The sequence below is a fragment of the Ovis canadensis genome, chromosome 2 (genome assembly GCF_042477335.2).
Source record: "Ovis canadensis isolate MfBH-ARS-UI-01 breed Bighorn chromosome 2, ARS-UI_OviCan_v2, whole genome shotgun sequence".
Classification (NCBI taxonomy): Eukaryota; Metazoa; Chordata; class Mammalia; order Artiodactyla; family Bovidae; genus Ovis; species Ovis canadensis.
The window spans coordinates 205,353,972-205,372,980 of record NC_091246.1 but is presented as its reverse complement, the minus strand read 5'-3'; the positions used below and the strand labels follow the sequence as shown (position 1 = coordinate 205,372,980).

Sequence of the window (19,009 nt, the reverse complement as noted above, 5' to 3'; positions counted from 1 at the left end):
GGCAGAAAGTAAAGAACTAAAGAGCCTCTTGATGAAAGTGGAGAGTGAAAGTTGGCTTAAAACTCAACATTCTAAGATCATGGCATCCGGTCCCATGACTTCTTGGGAAATAGATGGGGAAATAGTGACTGACTTAATTTTGGGGGGCTCCAAAATCATTGCAGATGATGACTGCAGCCATGAAATTAAAAGACACTTACTCCTTGGAAGGAAAGTTATGACCAACCTAGACAGCATATTAAAAAGCAGAGACATTACTTAGTCAACAAAGGTCCGTCTAGTCAAGCCTATGGTTTCTCCAGTAGTCATGTATGGATGTGAGAGTTGGACTATAAAGAAAGCTGAGCACCGAAGAATTGATGCTTTTGAACCATGATGTTGGAGAAGACTGCTAAGAGTCCCTTGGACTGCAAGGAGATCCAACCAGTCCATTGTAAAGGAGATCAGTCCTGGGTGTTCATTGGAAGGACTGATGTTGAAGCTGAAACTTCAGTCCTTTGGCCACCTGATGCAAAGAGCTGACTCATTTGAAAAGACCCTGATGCTGGGAATGATTGAGGGCAGGAGAAGGGAACGACAGAGGATGAGATGGTTCAATGGCATTACCAACTCTTCGGACATGGGTTTGGGTAGCCTCCGGCAGTTGGTGATAGATAGGGAGGCCTGGCGTCCTGCGGTTCATGGGATCACAAAGAGTTGGACACGACTGAGTGACTAAACTGAACTACCTTGTTATTTGGGATTCATGAGCACATCCATGTTTACTTGATGATGACATTTTAAAAATCTATCTTTTGTTCTTTTTGTTTTTTTCTGATTTTCAAGGAGGGTGGCAGTGAGTTAAGAATGCTTTTACATTATGTTTTTGGAGGTTAAAGCATCTGCCTCCATATGGGAGACCTGGGTTCGATCCCTGGGTCAGGAAGATCCCCTGGAGAAGGAAATGGCAACCCACTCCAGTATTCTTGCCTGGAGAATCCCATGGACAGAGGAGCCTGGTAGGCTACAGTCCACAGGGTTGCAAAGAGTCGGACACGACTGAGCGACTTCACCGTTTAGCCATTATCTATTTTCGGCACTGAACCATAGTCTTAATGTTGACATCAGATAACTTACCAAGTTATGTTTCACTGTTTAGTGGAATAAAATAAGATATTTCTGGAAATATTACATGTTAACTTATAACTTGTGCCATTAATTTTTATGATACTTCAATACAGAATGTTTTAAGTATATTTTTATTTTAATATTATTTCTGGCAAAAGATACATGTCTAATATATAAATTAATTGAATGGGTTGGTTTATATTTTAAGTGTTTTTTCCTCTAAAATTAGAAAACACAGGGCTTGTTGTTATGAGTTGATAGTTAGCTCTTCTAAAATATAAAAATAAATTAAAATTATTTCTCACTTATTTCAATGACTATTTCCCCCTTTACTCTTAGAATATAGTGCCTTCTACTTAACAGAATAAATAGAAACCATTTTGTGGAAACCAGCTCAGCTTCCAGTCCCCAACATACAAACTTACCCGACTCGTAACTCATCCTTAGCTTCTTACATTTGTTTAGTAACCTGTCTTGTTCAAGGTTATTTCTACTCTTTACTCTTGATACTATAACTTCCCTATTCCTCAGGGACCTCATTCCACCTCATTCCTTCTTTTCTCATGTATTTTAAGACATTTTCTCTCCATTGGTTCAGAGCTTTACCTAGTATTTACTAGTATGTTACTTTGAGTCATTACTTAACTCTTCACAGTGTTGGTTTCATAATATCTCACCTCACCTCACCTTACCGCTTAGTCGTGTCCGACTCTTTGCGACCCCATGGACTGTAGCCTATCAGGCTTCTCCGTCCATGGGATTCTCCAAGCAAGAATACTGGAGTGGGTTACCATTTCCTTCTCCAGGGTATCTTCCCAACCCAGGGATCGAACCTGGGTCTCCCTCATTGGAGGCAGACGCTTTAACCTCTGAGCCAATAAAGACATTAGGAAAATCTATTTTGCAGGATTCATGCAAAGATGAGATGAGAACCTTGTATACAAGGTTCTTGCTATAGTGCCTAACACCTGGTAGGAGACAGTTAAAAACTATATTGTGACACGCCCCCATCAATGCCCTTATGCTCTTCTACCTTTCAAAGCCAAGCTTGAAAAATGTGTGCTCAGTTGTGTCCAACTCTTTGCAACCCTGTGGACTGTAGCCTGCCAGCCTCCTCTGTCCATGGGATTTTCTAGGCAAGAATACTGGGGTGGGCTGCCATTTCCTCCTCCAAGGGATCATCCTGACCCAGGGATTGAATCCAGGTCTTCTGTGTTGTCTACATTGACAGGCAGACTCTTTACCACTGATGTGAAGAGCCACCTGGGGAGCCCTTAAAAAAAGTAATCTACATTTAATATTTCCACTGCCTCACTACCTGTTCTTCCCTTACCTGCTAAAGTCTGCTTCATTACCTTTCTGCTGAAGCTGCCTTGGATAAAGATCCTTAGTGACTCCCTAATTGCCAAATATTTTCCTTTTCTTTTCAGTCTTACTTGACCTCTCAGCAACATTGGATATACTCCTTGAAATTCTTCCTACCTTTGCCTTCCATGATACTGCTCTCTTCTGCCAATCCTTTTACCTCCTCTTACTTTCCTACGTAAGCTGATCTTTTTCTCCCCATGATTTCTTTTTTGATTCTTCATTCATTCTTTCACCCTACATACTCTGATGTTATCATCCACACTCATGTCTCTAGCCCCAGCCTCACTTCTGAATTTTAGACCTGCACTGTTCAGTACAACAACAGCCAGTACCACATGCAGCTGTTGAAATGTGGCTAGTCAGAACTGAGGTGTGTTGTAAGTGCAAAATACACACCAAGTTTTAATGACATAGTGTGAAAATGAATGTAAAATTTATCTGGCTTTATGTTGAGTACACTGATATATTTTCATATGTTTAAATAAAATCTGTTACTGGAAATTAATTTTACTTTTTTTTTTTTTACTTTTCTAACATGGCTACTGGAAATTTTTCTTTCAGTTTTATTGAGATATAATTGACATACAGTGGTGTGTAAGCTTAAGATATACAGCATAATGATTTGATTCATACATATCATTAAAGGATTATCACAACAAGCTTGGTGAATACCCATCATCACATAGAAAATTAAAGAAATAGGAAAAAAATTGTATGTGATGAGAAGTCTTAGGATTTATTCTCTTGACAACTTTCCTATATAACATCCAGCAATGTTAATTATATTTATCATGTTGTACATTACAGCCCTAGTACTTACTTAGCTGTAACTGGAAGTTTGTACCTTCTGACTATCTTAATTTTAATTAACATTTAGTTCACATTTTTGTTAGTGCTTCTTTAGAGCCATCCAGCTTTTGAGTGACTATATATCTGTAATAGAAGTCCTACAAATGCCTCAGATTTTATGTGTTACAAACTTAACTTCTTTCTAACCTCCACACAGTTACATCAACGTCAAACTTTCTTTTCTTTTATTCCGTATATCAGTGAATGGTGCCACCATCTGTTGGACAAGCCATTAATCTGCTTTTACATGATCTCTTTCCTGTCTATTACTCTACTGCCTCACCTTTCAGCTATCAGTCAGTGTATATTCTTCCTTCCAGCCATACCAAACAACATACATAGATAGGTATTCTTAGTTGCCTCTACCTTTTCATATACTATTCCTACCTCATTCCTTAATTTTTCAAATTCTAGCATAAACTCCACTAGAAAACATCCCCTGACCACCTCCCCAGCTTTCTAAAGCTACATTAATTGTTTTCTTTTCCCCATGCATCCCTATTCATGGGACTTTGTTTTCCCCCATACATCTCTATGAAAAATGTCATACATTTTGATTAGTCTGTCCCAGACCAGTCTATAATTAAAGATAGAGAATGTGTTTCTCATCTGTGTTTCTCCGTTATGTAGCAAAATGCCTAGAAAATTGTAATACTGAATAAATATTTTTAATTAATTAAAAGCAATATTTTTTTTTAATTTTAGCCTTATTCTGATCATGGAGTTCAAGCAACATATCACCAGGTTTATGCTTCAAGTGCCATTGCTATGCCTGCACCAGTGATGCAACCTGAACCAATTAAAGTAAGAAGCTTGTTTTGATTTTTTTTTGTTGTTGTTCTTAAGTCATATTTCACAGTTTCCAAATTCTTTTCTGAAAAGAAACAGCTTTGGATATCTATATCTCATTTGTGATCTGAAGTACAGGATTAATGAATTCTTTCATATGAAGGAAATACAGTTCTAAGTTGGCTATAATTTCTGTTAGTTTTGAGGAGAGAGAAGAATAGAAAGTTAATGCTTAATCAGTACAGAGTTTCTATTTAGGATGATGAAAAGGGCTTCCCTGATGGCTCAGATGATAAAGAATCCACCTGCAATACAGGAGGTCTGAGTTTAATCCCTGGGTTGGGAAGATCCTCTAGAGAAGGAAATAGCTACCCACTCTAGTATTCTTGCTTGGAGAATTCCATGAACAAAAGAGCCTGGCAGGCTGCAGTCCACAGGGTCACAAAGAGTTGGACATGACTGAGCAACTTTCACTTCACTTCACTTCTGTTAGTTTTGAAGAAGTTATAAACCACACATGGTCAAAAGTTTTCATTTACTGTAGAGTAAAATATATATGACTTAAGATCTTTCATTTTTAAATGTACAACTAAGTGGCATTAATTATATCCACATTGCTATGCAATCATAGTCATCAGTATCTAGTTCCAAACTTTGTCATCACGCCAAATAGAAACTCTGTACCCATTAAGCAATAACTTTCTGCTCTTCTCTCTCCCCAGTCCCTGTTAACTTCTAATCTACTCTCTGTAATTTGCCTAGATAGTCCATATATTCAGAATTTTATTACATTAGTGACATGTAACATTTACGGGGAAATGAAAGTAGTTATTATAATGATCTACTCTTCCAGTTTGGGAATTGTGCTCATGCATCTTAAATTAGATCCAGGCCAAGAGTGGTAATGTAGTTAGATCCCTTTATATATTTAGTATATTTCAACTGCCTTATCCTGCTTCTTCCCATGTGACCTAGGTTCTTCACTTTTGGGAAATGTGACTATATGTCTAGTAAAGAACCCAAACTGATGAACTGTTATGATGGAAGTATGACTCTTGCTTGCAGTATATTCTTTACAATAAAATGATGGAGGTTAGCTATTTCACACTCATATTTTTGCTTCTGACCCATCCCATAGGTTGGAACTCAGCCTACTTTAAGGAGTCTTTCATATCCCCTCTCGCCTTTACTTCATTTCTTCATTGCTGTTGCTACTGCACTGCAAACATGAATTAAAACCATCATTTTGACCAGAGCACAATGCCAAAGCCTAAAGTGTTAGTAAATGTTATTTATAGGAAGTTCATCATAGGATCAAAATCATCTAAAACAAACTTACAGTGTTGATACTTTCTCCAGATATACCTCTCTTAAAATAGCTATGCCATATTAGATAATCAGTTGCAGATTATATATTATATACATACACATTATATATATGTGTGTGTGGGTGTATATATGTGTATATATATACACATACAAATGATTAAAGTTGTACTTGTTGAATAATTCCAATAGAGGATAGAGTGGTATTCAGAAAGGAGAAATTTCTAAAGAATATAAATGTTAAATATTCTTGATTTAAAGTTTTATTCTTCTAGTTTAAGAGTGTATCCTTTTCTATATTTTCTTATATGTGTGACTAAGAAATGCAGAAACTGTGCAGAGAAAATGTTATCTTACTCTATTATATAAAATTATATAAATGTTGAATATAAATCAAAACAGAGGTATAAATACATACCTTTCTTTGTGCACATAAGCATAAAACTGGAGTCAGAAACCTGCCTGTTGCATGACTAGAGAAATGCTGCTAAGAGGAACTTTACCCTTTCTATTTTGACATAGATCTTTGCTCTACTATATCACAGGCTAAAGGGGAACAAAATCACTGACTTGATTCTGTTTTTACTTAATCCATCTTGTTAAGGCTTATAGTAATTCTGGTTATCACGTGGGATACAGCCTAGGGAAGATTTTGGTACTGCAAAGTTAAGGTTTCAGGACTTGGTAAGAGTTGAAGAGTTATGAACTGTTGTAGTTAACTAGCTTACTCCAAAGCCCACATCTCACAGAACTGTAATTAGATGTCCTCAAATCTGAGATATCATGCATTATCATTTTATATATCACTATGAAAGAAGAAAGCTGTGTATCCTAATGCAGGGTTTTTGAAATATGAAAAGATGTTTATCTCAGAATCAATGAGGTTTGGCATGTTTTATTTTTATTTACTTATGTACTTTTATTCTTCCGCTGTGCCACACATAGGATCTTAGTTCCCTGACCAGGGATCAAACTCATACCCCTGCATTGGAAGCACAGAATCTTAACCACTAGACCACCGGGAAAGTCCCTGGCAAGTTTTATTTTTAATTTAGAACTACAGAATCATACGAAGCCTGAGTTGAGGAGCAGAAAAAAACTCAACAATTTCTCTTTTGTTAGAGATAAAGGGAAAAGAGAAAATTCAATTAAACTGCAGAATCAAAACTGGAACACAGGGGTTTTGTATAGTTTTGTACATCCTGTTCTATCTTTCATGGTTGAATGTTCTGTGTATCTCATACTCAGTATTCTTTTTTATGTGATTTGATGGCACTCAATAGAAAATGGTGCCCCATTCAGGAACAGAAAGTCCAACTCTATAGTTTTCTAAAACTATACAACTATATGAAGTATTTGTAGAAATACTTCATTGTACAAGTTTTACTGTGTGGAAAATTATCATTTTTTATAATGCACTTGTATTATAGAAATATTAATCTACAAACGTTAAATCAATAGGAGACAATCTTATCCTAAAATTTATTTAAGGAGTCTAATATTAAAATAGTGACATCTGCAACATTAACCTTTATTCTTCCTAAGCAAATTTTCCCTGGTGTACCAAAAATCTTGTTGACTTAAAATACAGAAAAGCAGAAATACTCCTTGAAAGAATTTAAATGTATTGTTTTTAAAAGTGTAAGTCATTTTTAAAACTCTTAATTATTATAATTTTAATGATGTTAATTGTATACATACAAAAGTGGAATTTCATATGTCAAAGCTGTCTTTAAACAACAAATCTAATCAATAAAATACAGACCTTACTCAGAGCACAAGTCTAACCATTATAAATGACTGTCAGAAACTACTCATTGACTGTAAGCTGCAGGTTACTGTACTCTGTCAAATTAAATAAAATATTTTAAAGCAGACCAATATAGAAACTAGTTGGTTAATATGGTATTAATTAGAGTTGTTATTTGGTCACTGAGTCATGTCCAACTCTTTTGCAACCCCAAGGACTATAGCTACCAGGCTCCTCTGTCCTTGGAATTCTCCAGGCAGGAGTACTGCAGTGTGTAGCCATTCCCTTTTCCAGGGGATCTTCCTGACCTAGGGATTGAACCTGGGTCTCCTGCATTGCAGGCAGATTCTTTACTGTCTGAGCAACCATGGAATCCCATTAATTAGGGTATCATTCCCTGATTCAACAGTCACATCTTTTATACAGAATTAATTTTAAAAATCAGTAAAACAAAATCATATAATGTCAAAATTATCCTGCTGAACTAGACTGTGAAAGTGAAAGTGAAGTTGTGTCCGACTCTTTGTGACCCCATGGACTGTAGCCTACCAGGCTCCTCCCTCTATGGGATTCTCCAGGCAAGAGTACTGGAGTGGGTTGCCATTTCCTTCTCCAGGGGATCTTCCCGACCCAGGGATGGAACCCGGGTCTCCTGCATCCCAGGTAGACACTTTAATCTCTGAGCCACCAGAACTAGACTATAGTAAGGAACAAAGGCAGAATGTAGAAAAGAATAAAAGACAAAAAGGCAGAATGGCCATCATCAAAAACTCAAGAGTAAATACTAGAAAGGGTGTGGAGAAAAGGGAATCCTCTTGCACTGTTGACAGGAATGCAAATTGATACAGCTACTATGGAGAACAGTATGGAAATTCCTTTAAAAACTAGGGATAAAACTACCATATGACCCTGCAGTCCTGCTACTGGGCACATACCCTGAGGAAATCATAATCAAAAAAGACAGTGTACCCCAATGTTCATTGCAGCACCAACAATAGCCAGGACATGGAAGCAATATAGATCTCCATCAGCAGATGAATAGATAAAGTTGTGGTGCATATACACAAGGGAATATTACTCAGCTATAAAAAGAACACATTTGAATCAGTTCTGATGAGGTGGGTGAACCTAGAGCCTATTATACAGAGTGATGTAAGTCAGAAAGAGAAAGACAGATATCATATATTAATGCATATATATGGAATTTAGAAAGATGGTACTGATGAACCTATTTTCAGGGCAGCAAGGGAGACACAGGCAAAACGACAGGTCTGTGCACACAGTGGGGGAAGGAGGGGGTAGGATGTTTTGAGAGAGTAGCCCTGAAACATATATTACCATATGTAAAATAGATAGCCAGTGGGAATTTGCTGTATGATGCAGGTCGGACACGACTGAAGCGACTTAGCAGCAGCAGAAGCAGGGAACCCAAAGCCAGTGCTCTTTGACAACTTAAGAGGGGTGGGATGGGGAGTGAGGTGGGAGGAAGTTTCAAAAGGGAAGTAATTATCCTCCAATTAAAAATAAAATTTAAAAGGAACAAAAAGAAAATCTTTGTCTATTTGGGCAGTCAAAACTTTTAATACGAATATCAAATTCCTTGGTAATAAAGGTATAAGTAGAGGATTATAAAGTATCTCTGTTTCCTTATGATGTTTTTCCATTTTTGCATTAATTTAGGCGTCTAATAAGTTTATTTTTATGAGCCTTAATTGAGATACTGGAAAGTGAGTTAATTATAATTAGAAGTTCACCTTTAAATGTTCTTTTTATTTAACTCTGAAGTATACTAGCTATTCCGGAGAAGGCAATGGCACCCCACTCCAATACTGTTGCCTGGAAAATCCCATGGGCGGAGGAGTCTGGTAGGCTGCAGTCCATGGGGTCGTGAAGAGTCGTACACGACTGAGTGACTTCATTTTTCACTTTCATGCATTGGAAAAGGAAATGGCGACCCACTCCAGTGTTCTTGCCTGGAGAATCCCAGGGACGGGGGAGCCTGGTTGGGCTGCCGTCTATGGGGTCGCACAGAGTCGGACACGACTGAAGTGACTTAGCAGTAGCAGCAGCAGCCCTGGGATCTGGCACAAAGAAGACAAACTCAGAATTAGAGTTTGAGCATTAGTAATAAGAATGCTAACTGAATTAGAGGAAAGAATTGATTAGCACAGTGCCAGTTTTAACAAAGAACTAGCAAATATGAAAAAGAATCAGAACTGAATATGACAAATGAAAAACAACTAGAGGAAATTAACAGCAGACTAGGTGATGCCTAAGTGATCTAGAAGGTAGAATAATGGAAATCCTTCAATCTGAACAGCAAAAAAGAAACAAATTTTGAAAATGAGAACAGTTTAAGGGACCTCTAGGATAACATCAAGTATGAAAACATTCACATTATAAGGAGATGAGAGAGAGGAGTTGAAAACATACTACATGAAATTATGGCTGGAAACTTACCAAATCTAAAGAAGGAAACAGATGTCCAGGTACGAGAACCACAGAGGATCCCAAATAAAATGAACCTAAACAGACCCACACCAAGATATATCATAATTAAAATGGCAAAGGTCAAAGATAGTGAGATGATTCCAAAGGCAGCAAGAAAACATTCAGTTCAAGGGAACCCCCATAAGGCTATCAACTGATTTCTCTGCAGAAATTTTGCAGGCCAGAAGGGAGTGGCATGATATATTCAAAGTACTGAAAGGGGAAAACCTGCAACCTAGGAGACTCAACCAAGCAAGATTATCATTTAGAATAGAAGGGGAGCAGGATGGGGGGAGGGATTAGTTGCTGAGTCATGTCCACTCTTGCGACCCCATGGACTGTAGCCTGCCAGGCTCCTCTGTCCATGGGATTCTCCAGGCAAGAATACTGGAGTGGGTTGCCATTTCCTTTTCCAGGGGATCTTGCCGACCCAGGGGTCAAACCCAGGTCTCCTGCACTGCAGGCAGAGTCTTTACCAACTGAGCTAAGAGATAACGTAATTTTCCAGACAACCTAAAACTAAAAGAATTCAGCAATACTAAACCTGGAATGTTAAAGGGTCTTTTTTAAGTGGAAAGGGCCACAAGAAGTAAGAATCTATAGGAAAGAAAAAGTCTACCAGTAAAGGCAAATATATAGTAAACACTGTGGAGCAACCACTTAAATAAGCTAGTACTAAGAGTAAAAGACAAAAAATTGTAAAAATCAACTTATAACTACATTAAACAGTGAAAGGATAAACATGAAGATGTAAAACATGGCATCAAAAACACAAAACATGGGCATCTTACTTTTCATAACATAAGATTCAGCTTATCAAACCTTAATACCTTACAGAATTGTTTTCTGAGCTTTTTTTGATGACATCTTTCCCCACTTTCAGGATACAGGATAATAAGCAATAGATTTTGTATTCCATACCTCACTAACAATATTTTAAATTTGTCTGTTTTGGAAAGGCATGAAGGAGGAGTATAGGGGTATCTTTTTAACTCATATGAGGTTACTGTTCCTTCATTACTGACATCTAGCCAAAGCACTTATCTAAGATATACTGTCAAGATTTGCTGAACCCACCCCAGTGTTCTTGCCTGGAGAATCCCAGGGATGGGGGAGCCTGGTGGGCTACCGTCTCTGGGGTTGCACAGAGTGGGACACAACTGAAGCACCTTAGCAGCAGCAGCAACCAAACCTCAAGGATTTTGTCATAGTACTTGTCCTCCTAGATTCTCTTTAATTCAGTACTGTCAACTAGCCTGCGCTCAGATTTTACTCATTCTTATATGTGGCTCTCTTTCTTTGCACTGTGTTTGATATTTCAGTGTCTCTTTCAAAAAAAAAATATATATTCCTCTTTTACCAACTAATCATGGCATGATTCTCTTTGCCCTCTAAGTTGTCTTCCAAGGGAGTTTTCAGTTTTATTCTGCATTTTGGTAGTTTTTAAGTGACTCTGATCTAGTCCTTTGATTCTCTCCCTATTTTAACTCTAAATCAACACCACCTGGATGAATGTTCACTACCTCCTCAAACTGAAAATCATGAATATATAATTTCTTACATTTTATTTTCAGGATCTTCACCTCTTTTATGTTAGTTTGCTCATCTTATCCCCTGAAATCAAAACAATACCTGTTATTTTTCTGACCTGTTTAAGCCACATGATCTATTGATACTGTTATGTATTCCTTTTTCAGTTCACTAACTTGCTAAAAATGATATACTCATTTCTCTTTCCACTGCCACATCCCTTTTCTAAGCTCTATTATTGCCTAACCAGATTACTGTATATTTATTCAAGGCTTCTCTATCTTCAGTTTCCATCCTGTAGTCATGCATAAAATCTGAATTTAGCTTTTTTAATCTGAGGTGGGTTTTTTCCCTGTTTTTATTCTCATCAACTCTTATCTGTATCCTTACCAAATTCCTGCCATTGCATGGTCTTCCTTCAATATTCCCATAATAATGAACATGTTATTCATATATAACTACTTATATTTTTTATTGGAGCCATAATGAATTAGCACCACTCTTGTTCTCTCTAGGCATATTGAACCTTCAATCAAGCAATTCCATATACAGAGAACAGTTTAACTTCACTTCTCTATTTTTTATGAAAGAACCAGGACATATTACCAGTAAGCTATGAATAGTAGCTTAGGTATGAATAGCTGTGTATTACCACAGTATATTTCATTCATTTACCAAATATTTGTTGAGCATCTGTCATGTGCTAACCAATATTCTAGACACTGATAATATAGCAGTGAATGATATTAAGTGGTATTAGACACTATTGAACAGGCCAAAGAAAACCTGGCCTGTCTATAGTTTAGCAAACCAGACAGGTTTGAACCCCTAGAATCATGCTGTTCCCAACCTGGTCACCCACAAGATTCTAATTTCAATCTTGAATAATTAAAATTAAATGTTTAAAATTCAATTCCTCAGTTGCAACTAGCCACATTTCTATTTTTAATTGAGGTATAGTTAATTTATAGTATTGTGTTAGTTTCAGGTACACAGCATACTGATTCAGTACTTTTGCAGATTTTCCATTATAGGTTATTATAAGATAATAGCTATAATTCCCTGTGCTATACAATAAATCCTTGTTGCATATCTATTTTATATATAGTAGTTCATATCTGTTAATTCCATACCCCTGATTTGTCATTCCTTCCCTCACCCCTTGGGTAACCACAAGTTTGTTTTCTATGTCTGTGAGTCTGTTTCTGTTTTTTATATACATTTGTATTTTTTTTAAGATTCCACTTATAAGAGGTATTATATTGTGTTTGTCTTTTTCTGTCTTGACTCATCTCATTAAGCATAATCATATTCTCTAGGTCAGTCTATGTTGCTGGAACTGGCAATATTTCATTCTTTTTTATGGGTGAATAATACTCCACTGTGTGTATTAATCTGGTTTTCTATTGAATGGCATTTGGATTGTTTTTCAGCTGCTGTAAATAGCGCTGCTATGAACTTGGGGTGCATTTATCTTTTCAAATTAGTGTCTTCTTTTTTTTTTCCAGATACATACCCAGGAGTAGAATTGCTGGATCATGTAGAAGTTCTATTCTTAGTTAACTAAGGAACTTCCATACTATTTTCAATAGTGGCTGCACCAGTTTACAACCCACCAGCAGTATAGGCAATGGCATACTACTCCAGTACTCTTGCCTGGAAAGTCCCATAGATGGAGGAGCCTGTTAGGGTGCAGTCCATGGGGTCGCCAAGAGTCAGACACAACTGAGCGACTTCACTTTCACTTTTCACTTTCATGCATCGGAGAAAGAAATGGCAACCTGCTCCAGTGTTCTTGCCTGGAGAATCCCAGGGCCGGGGGAGCCTGATGGGCTGCCGTCTGTGAGGTCGCACGGAGTCGAACACGGCTGAAGCGACTTAGCAGCAGCAGTATAGGAAGGTTCCCTTTTCTCCACACCCTTGCCAACATTTATTTGTAGACTTGTTGATAATGACCATTCACTGACAAGTGTTAGTTGATATCTCATTGTGGTTTTGATTTGCATTTCTCTAATAATTAGTGATGCTGAGCATCTTTTCGTGTACATATTAGCCATCTGTATGCCTTCTTTGTAAAAATGTCTGTTCAAGTCTTCTACTCGTTTTTTATTAGATTGTTTTTGATATTGAGTTATATGAGCCATTTGTATATTTTGGATATTAACCCCTTATTTGCTGCATGTTTACAAAGATATTCTTCCCATATATTCTTCCCATCCTGTAGGTTGTCTTTTCGTCTTGTTTATGGTTTCCTTTGCTGTCCAGAAGTCGTTAATTAGACCTTATTTATTTTTGCTTTTATTTTGCTTTAGAAGACTGATCCAAGAAAATATTGCTGTGATTTATGTCAGAGTGTTTCCCTTGTGTTCTCTTTTTTTTTAATTTATTTATTTTAATTGGAGGCTAATTACTTTACATTATTGTATTAGTTTTGCCACACATCAACATGAATCCACCACGGGTGAACACGTGTTCCCAATCCTGAACCCCCCTCCCACCTCCCTCCCCATAGCATCCCTCTGGGTCATCACAGTGCACCAGCCCCAAGCATCCTGTATCCTGCACCGAACCTAGACTGGCGATTCGTTTCTTATATGATATTCTTATATGATATTATACATGTTTCAATGCCACTCTCCCATATCATCCCACCCTCTCCCTCTCCCACAGAGTCCAAAAGACTGTTCTATACATCTGTGTCTCTTTTGCTGTCTTGCTGTCTTACAGGGTTATTGTTACCATCTTTCTAAATTCCATATATATGTGTTAGTATACTGTATTAGTGTTTTTCTTTCTGGCCTACTTCACTCTGTATAATTGGCTCCAGTTTCATCCACCTCATTAGAACTGATTCAAATGTATTATTTTTAATGGCTGAGTAATACTCCATTGTGTATATGTACCACAGCTTTCTTATCCATTCATCTGCTGATGGACATCTAGGTTGCTCCCATGTCCTGGCTATTATGAACAGTGCTGCAGTCAACACTGGGGTACATGTGTCTCAATCAATTCTAGTTTCCTTGGTGTGTATGCCCAGCGGTGGGATTGCTGGGTCCTGTGTGGATCACAATAAACTGTGGAAAATTCTTCAAGAGATGGGAATACCAGACCACATGACCTGCCTCTTGAGAAACCTGTGTGCAGGTCAGGAAGCAACAGTTAGAACTGGACATGGAACAACAGACTGGTTCCAAATAGGAAAAGGAGTACGTCAAGGCTGTATATTGTCCCCCTGCTTATTGAATTTATATGCAGAGTACGTCATGAGAAATGCTGGGCTGGATGAAGCACAAGCTGGAATCAAGATTGCCAGGAGAAATATCAATAACCTCAGATATACAGATGACACCACCCTTATGGCAGAAAGTGAAGAGGAACTAAAAAGCCTCTTGATGAAAGTGAAAGTGGAGAGTGAAAAAGTTGGCTTAAAGCTCAACATTCAGAAAACGAAGATCATGGCATCTGGTCCCATTATTTCATGGGAAATAGATGGGGAAACAGTGGAAACAGTGTCAGACTTTATTTTGAGGGGGCTCCAAAATCACTGCAGATGGTGACTGCAGCCATGAAATTAAAAGACGCTTACTTCTTGGAAGAAAAGTTATGACCAACCTAGATAGCATATTCAAAAGCAGAGACATTACTTTGCTGACTAAGGTCCGTCTAGTCAAGGCTATGGTTTTTCCTGTGGTCATATATGAATGTGAGAGTTGGACTATGAAGAAAGCTGGGCACCGAAGAATTGCTGCTTTTGAACTGTGGTGTTGGAGAAGACTCTTGAGAATCCCTTGGACTGCAAGGAGATCCAGCCAGTCCATTCTGATGGAGATCAGCCCTGGGATTTCTTTGGAAGGAATGATGCTGAAGCTGAAACTCCAGTACTTTGGCCACCTCATGCAAAGAGTTGACTCATTGGAAAAGACTCTGATGCTGGGAGGGATTGGGGGCAGGAGGAGAAGGGGACAACAGAGGATGAGATGGCTGGATAGCATCACTGACTCGATGGACATGAATCTGAGTGAACTCCGGGAGTTGGTGATGGACAGGGAGGCCTGGCGTGCTGCGATTCATGGGATCGCAAAGAGTCAGACACGACTGAGTGACTGAACTGAACTGAAGGCAGTTCTATTTCCAGTTTTTTAAGGAATCTCCACACTGTTCTCCATAGTGGCTGTACTAGTTTGCATTCCCACCAACAATTTAAGAGGGTTCCCTTTTCTGCACACCCTCTCCAGCATTTATTGCTTATAGACTTTTGGATCACAGCCATTCTGACTGGTGTGAAATGGTACCTCATTGTGGTTTTAATTTGCATTTCTCTGATAATGAGTGATGTTGAGCATCTTTTCCTGTATTTGTTAGCCATCTGTATGTCTTCTTTGGAGAAATGTCTATTTAGTTCTTTGGCTCATTTTTTGATTGGGTCGTTTATTTTTCTGGAATTGAGCTGCAGGAGTTTCTTGTATATTTTTGAGATTAGTTATTTGTCAGTTGCTTCATTTGCTAATATTTTCTCCCAATCTGAAGGCTGTCTTTTCACTTGCTTATAAAAAATATGGAACACTTCACTAATTTGCATGTCATCCTTGCGCAAGGGCCATGCTAATCTTCTCTGTATCGTTCCAGTTTTAGTATATGTGCTGCTGAAGCGAGCGCCACCTGTGTTCTCTTAACAGAAGTTTTAGGGTTTCATATTTTACATTTAGATCTTTAAACCATTTTGAGTTTATTTTTGTATGTGATGTGATGTAATATTCTAATCTCACTGTTTTACATGTGCCTGTCCAGTTTTCCAAGCACCACTTGCTGAAACCACATTTGAAGTGCTAAATAGCCCCACATGGTTAGTAATTACCATATTTGACAGTGTAGATACAGAATGTTTTCAGCAACACAGAAATTTCAGTCCGGTAGTACTGCTCCAAAGAAATTGGAATATGGAAACTAGAGCCTATCCACAATGTAGAAATATGTCATAGGACAGCTTGCTTCCCTAAATTAAGAAAAGACCTTTGCTCAAAGTGCCAAAAAAAAGTAGTAGGAACTAGGTTGTTTCTTTGGCCCAAATTGATATTAACACAAAAAGATTCTCAGGATAACCCAGATACACAGAATTGCTTTCTGTTATATGACTTAGGTATCTTAAGTGCCTGTTCTACCAGTGCTAACTTGAACAGTACTTTGGAGGCTTTAGACAACTTTCTAAATAGACGTCTGGCAGGCAACCTCTACTTCCTTTTTTAAAAATATGTTTTTAAAACTTACCTAATAATATTTTCAAAATAGAAGGAATGTTGTAATTCATTTGTTTCTCTGTTGACCTCATTTTCATATATGAAACATTTATACTGTTAATATAATACTAGACTAAAGATTGTGTGAAGTAGATTGTAAGCTCTCAGAAAGCAGGGAGCAGACCTTTCCTGAGTTCTGGACCCCCCCTAATCTTTACTTAAACACTGTTGTATAATTATTACCACATGTTCTATGAGTATTTATTAAATGTTCATGGATGTTCTACACGCATCTGTTCTAACTTATCTTTTTTTTTCCCCTCATTCAGGGTTTCTGATCTATATTCTCTTTCTCTTTACTTAACAGACAGTGTGGAGCATTCATTATTAAGACAATTGGGCAGCTCTAGTCCAGCTCAACTGATTTCTTATCCAGTGATCCTTGTGTGGCCGAGATCCAGCTTCAATGAACCGGCTAGAAGCTGCCCGTTGTGAAACTTAGGGTTAGTTAATACCTCACCATACTTATTTATTCCACTATAAGCTGTCTAAATTTGATGAAATTTGCTTTTTCAGCTGTTCTACAAAATTATTTAGGTAAATGTGGCATGTTGATTTTTTAATGTGTTTATCTAACTGTAGTGACATTTTTACAACATGTTTTATCCATTCCATAAATAATAACCACATTGGGAATAGTGAGGTGTCTTTCATTTTCTCTGCTTTGTGTTATTTCTTTTCCTCTCAATCTTTTAGAAGTTATGTTTCATATTCTGTGGTATTTATTTTAATATTTAGGATAAGGGTCATTTCTAATTCTAATGCCTTTTATCATATATTTAATCTTAATGAAACAGTTCTACTACTTTACAATTTTGTCATTTTTGTCTAATTTTTTGTTACCACTGCTCTTTAATTTTGCTTCTACCATGGTTTTCAGAATTTTAATAGTATTTATACGCATTTTTAAAAACATTTCCAAATGTTAGAAATACCATCAACATGATCAGTATTCTTGCCTTTTCATGTGATTAATTTGACTATATTAAATTTTTTCTCTTAACCTTTGAGATAATGCTCCAGTCTCCCTATAACATAAGCTATTTGGTACCAAACTTTATATAATATGGATCACTTAGTAGAATTGTTTTGATGAAAAGAAGGGCTTACCTCTGACATGATCTTATTACATTGATATTCTTCTGTTTTGGTGCTCTTTTAATGCTTTAATCCTTTGACTTTTTCTTATATTTTACCAATATTTTCAATTATATATGTGTTCTTAAAAGGACAATTATTTCCATAAAAAGCAAATCTATTTCCTACTCCAAAGAAAAACATTAAATTATAATTTTAAAGCCAATTCTTATTATATAATTGGAAAATAGGTGAGGAGAAAAAGCTGTTATTCAAAAGTTATAGAATAAATCGTGCTTTTATCACTAAAATTTATTTTTAGTATGAAAAAAACCACCTTCAATCCATTTGTAATTCTTTCACCGACCTCCTAATTTTAGACAAGAAGGTAAAGCCATAAATATTGGCATTACCCAAATAAATCTCTTTTCCTTTCTTATTCCATCTACAAATATATTCCATGCTCAGCAGCAGAAATAATAAGGACCTTAAAGTTTCTCCTGGTGAGTCAAATAGGGAGTTTCTTTTGAAATCATAATTAATATGCTTGCCAGTCAAATGGTTTCATGAAGACAGCATGACCATATGAAATATATACTAGCATATGAGAATTCCATGTACATTAATTTCTGTCAGGTTTTAGAAATGTAAAAAGACTTAAGTCCCACAATGAAATTTCAAAGTTTTTCGTTTTGTATGTAAAAAGTACTAACTACTGGTGTTAGAGGTCTTCTTTTAATAGTACTGTCCTTGAGAACAAAAAAAGTTAATGTTTTGACTTTCAAAATGTTAAACATGATGCTAAACAAATCCTGGATTGTTAATAAAAATTAATGATGCATTATTGGATAAGGAATTTCTATAATTCTGCATACCCAGATGTGTTTTTTCAGAGCTATGTAGGTTATATGTATGCACACACATATATATGTAATAAGCATACACACATACATTTTCTATATATATACATGCATATAATTCATACATATAGATTTTCTTAAAATTTAGCTTCATTTTGAGAAGCTAATCAGAACTTTGGAAATTACCGAAACCTAAATATATGGAGGATATCATCAACCTTCTTCATGGCCTAGCTTGATAGCCCAAATGTGTTTTTCTAAAAACAGACAGATTGGAAGGATGAAAATTCTCCCTACATATACTAAGTAAAGCTCATCTTATTTTTTTCCTTTCTGTAGGTTTTTTTTTGGTCGTGCTATGCAGCTTGCAGGATCTTATTTCCCCGACCATAGGTCAAACCCAGGTCACAACAGTGAAAGCACCGAATCCTAATTCCTTGGCAGCATTGCCTATAGTATATCTTCTATAGATAAATTTGAAGTTTTTACTTACTTAGTACCCATTGTGAAAGATCAGCCTTAAGAGTGAATTTAGATTTTTATTTTAGAGTGAAATGGATAATATG

General features: G+C 36.9%; 1 protein-coding gene and 1 non-coding gene across 4 annotated transcripts in view; one reads left to right on the top strand and one right to left on the bottom strand.

Annotated features, from left to right (window-relative positions):
* Positions 1 to 18,445, top strand: part of BOLL (boule homolog, RNA binding protein) — a 62,511-nt gene extending 44,066 nt beyond the window's left edge. Inside the window, exons 9-10 of one of the 3 annotated variants that reach the window (XM_069577929.1) lie at positions 4,030 to 4,128; positions 16,814 to 18,445. In XM_069577929.1, coding sequence (XP_069434030.1) covers positions 4,030 to 4,128; positions 16,814 to 16,837 — 123 coding nt within the window. In that variant the 3' untranslated portion in view covers positions 16,838 to 18,445. The remainder of the gene's footprint in view (positions 1 to 4,029; positions 4,129 to 16,813) is intronic. The other 2 variants (XM_069577930.1, XM_069577927.1) reach the window with 2 other exon arrangements.
* LOC138434789 (U6 spliceosomal RNA) lies at positions 15,762 to 15,868 on the bottom strand. Its single transcript, XR_011254870.1, has one exon. It is a non-coding gene; the product is annotated as a U6 spliceosomal RNA (small nuclear RNA).
* Positions 18,446 to 19,009: the final 564 nt, after the last annotated feature.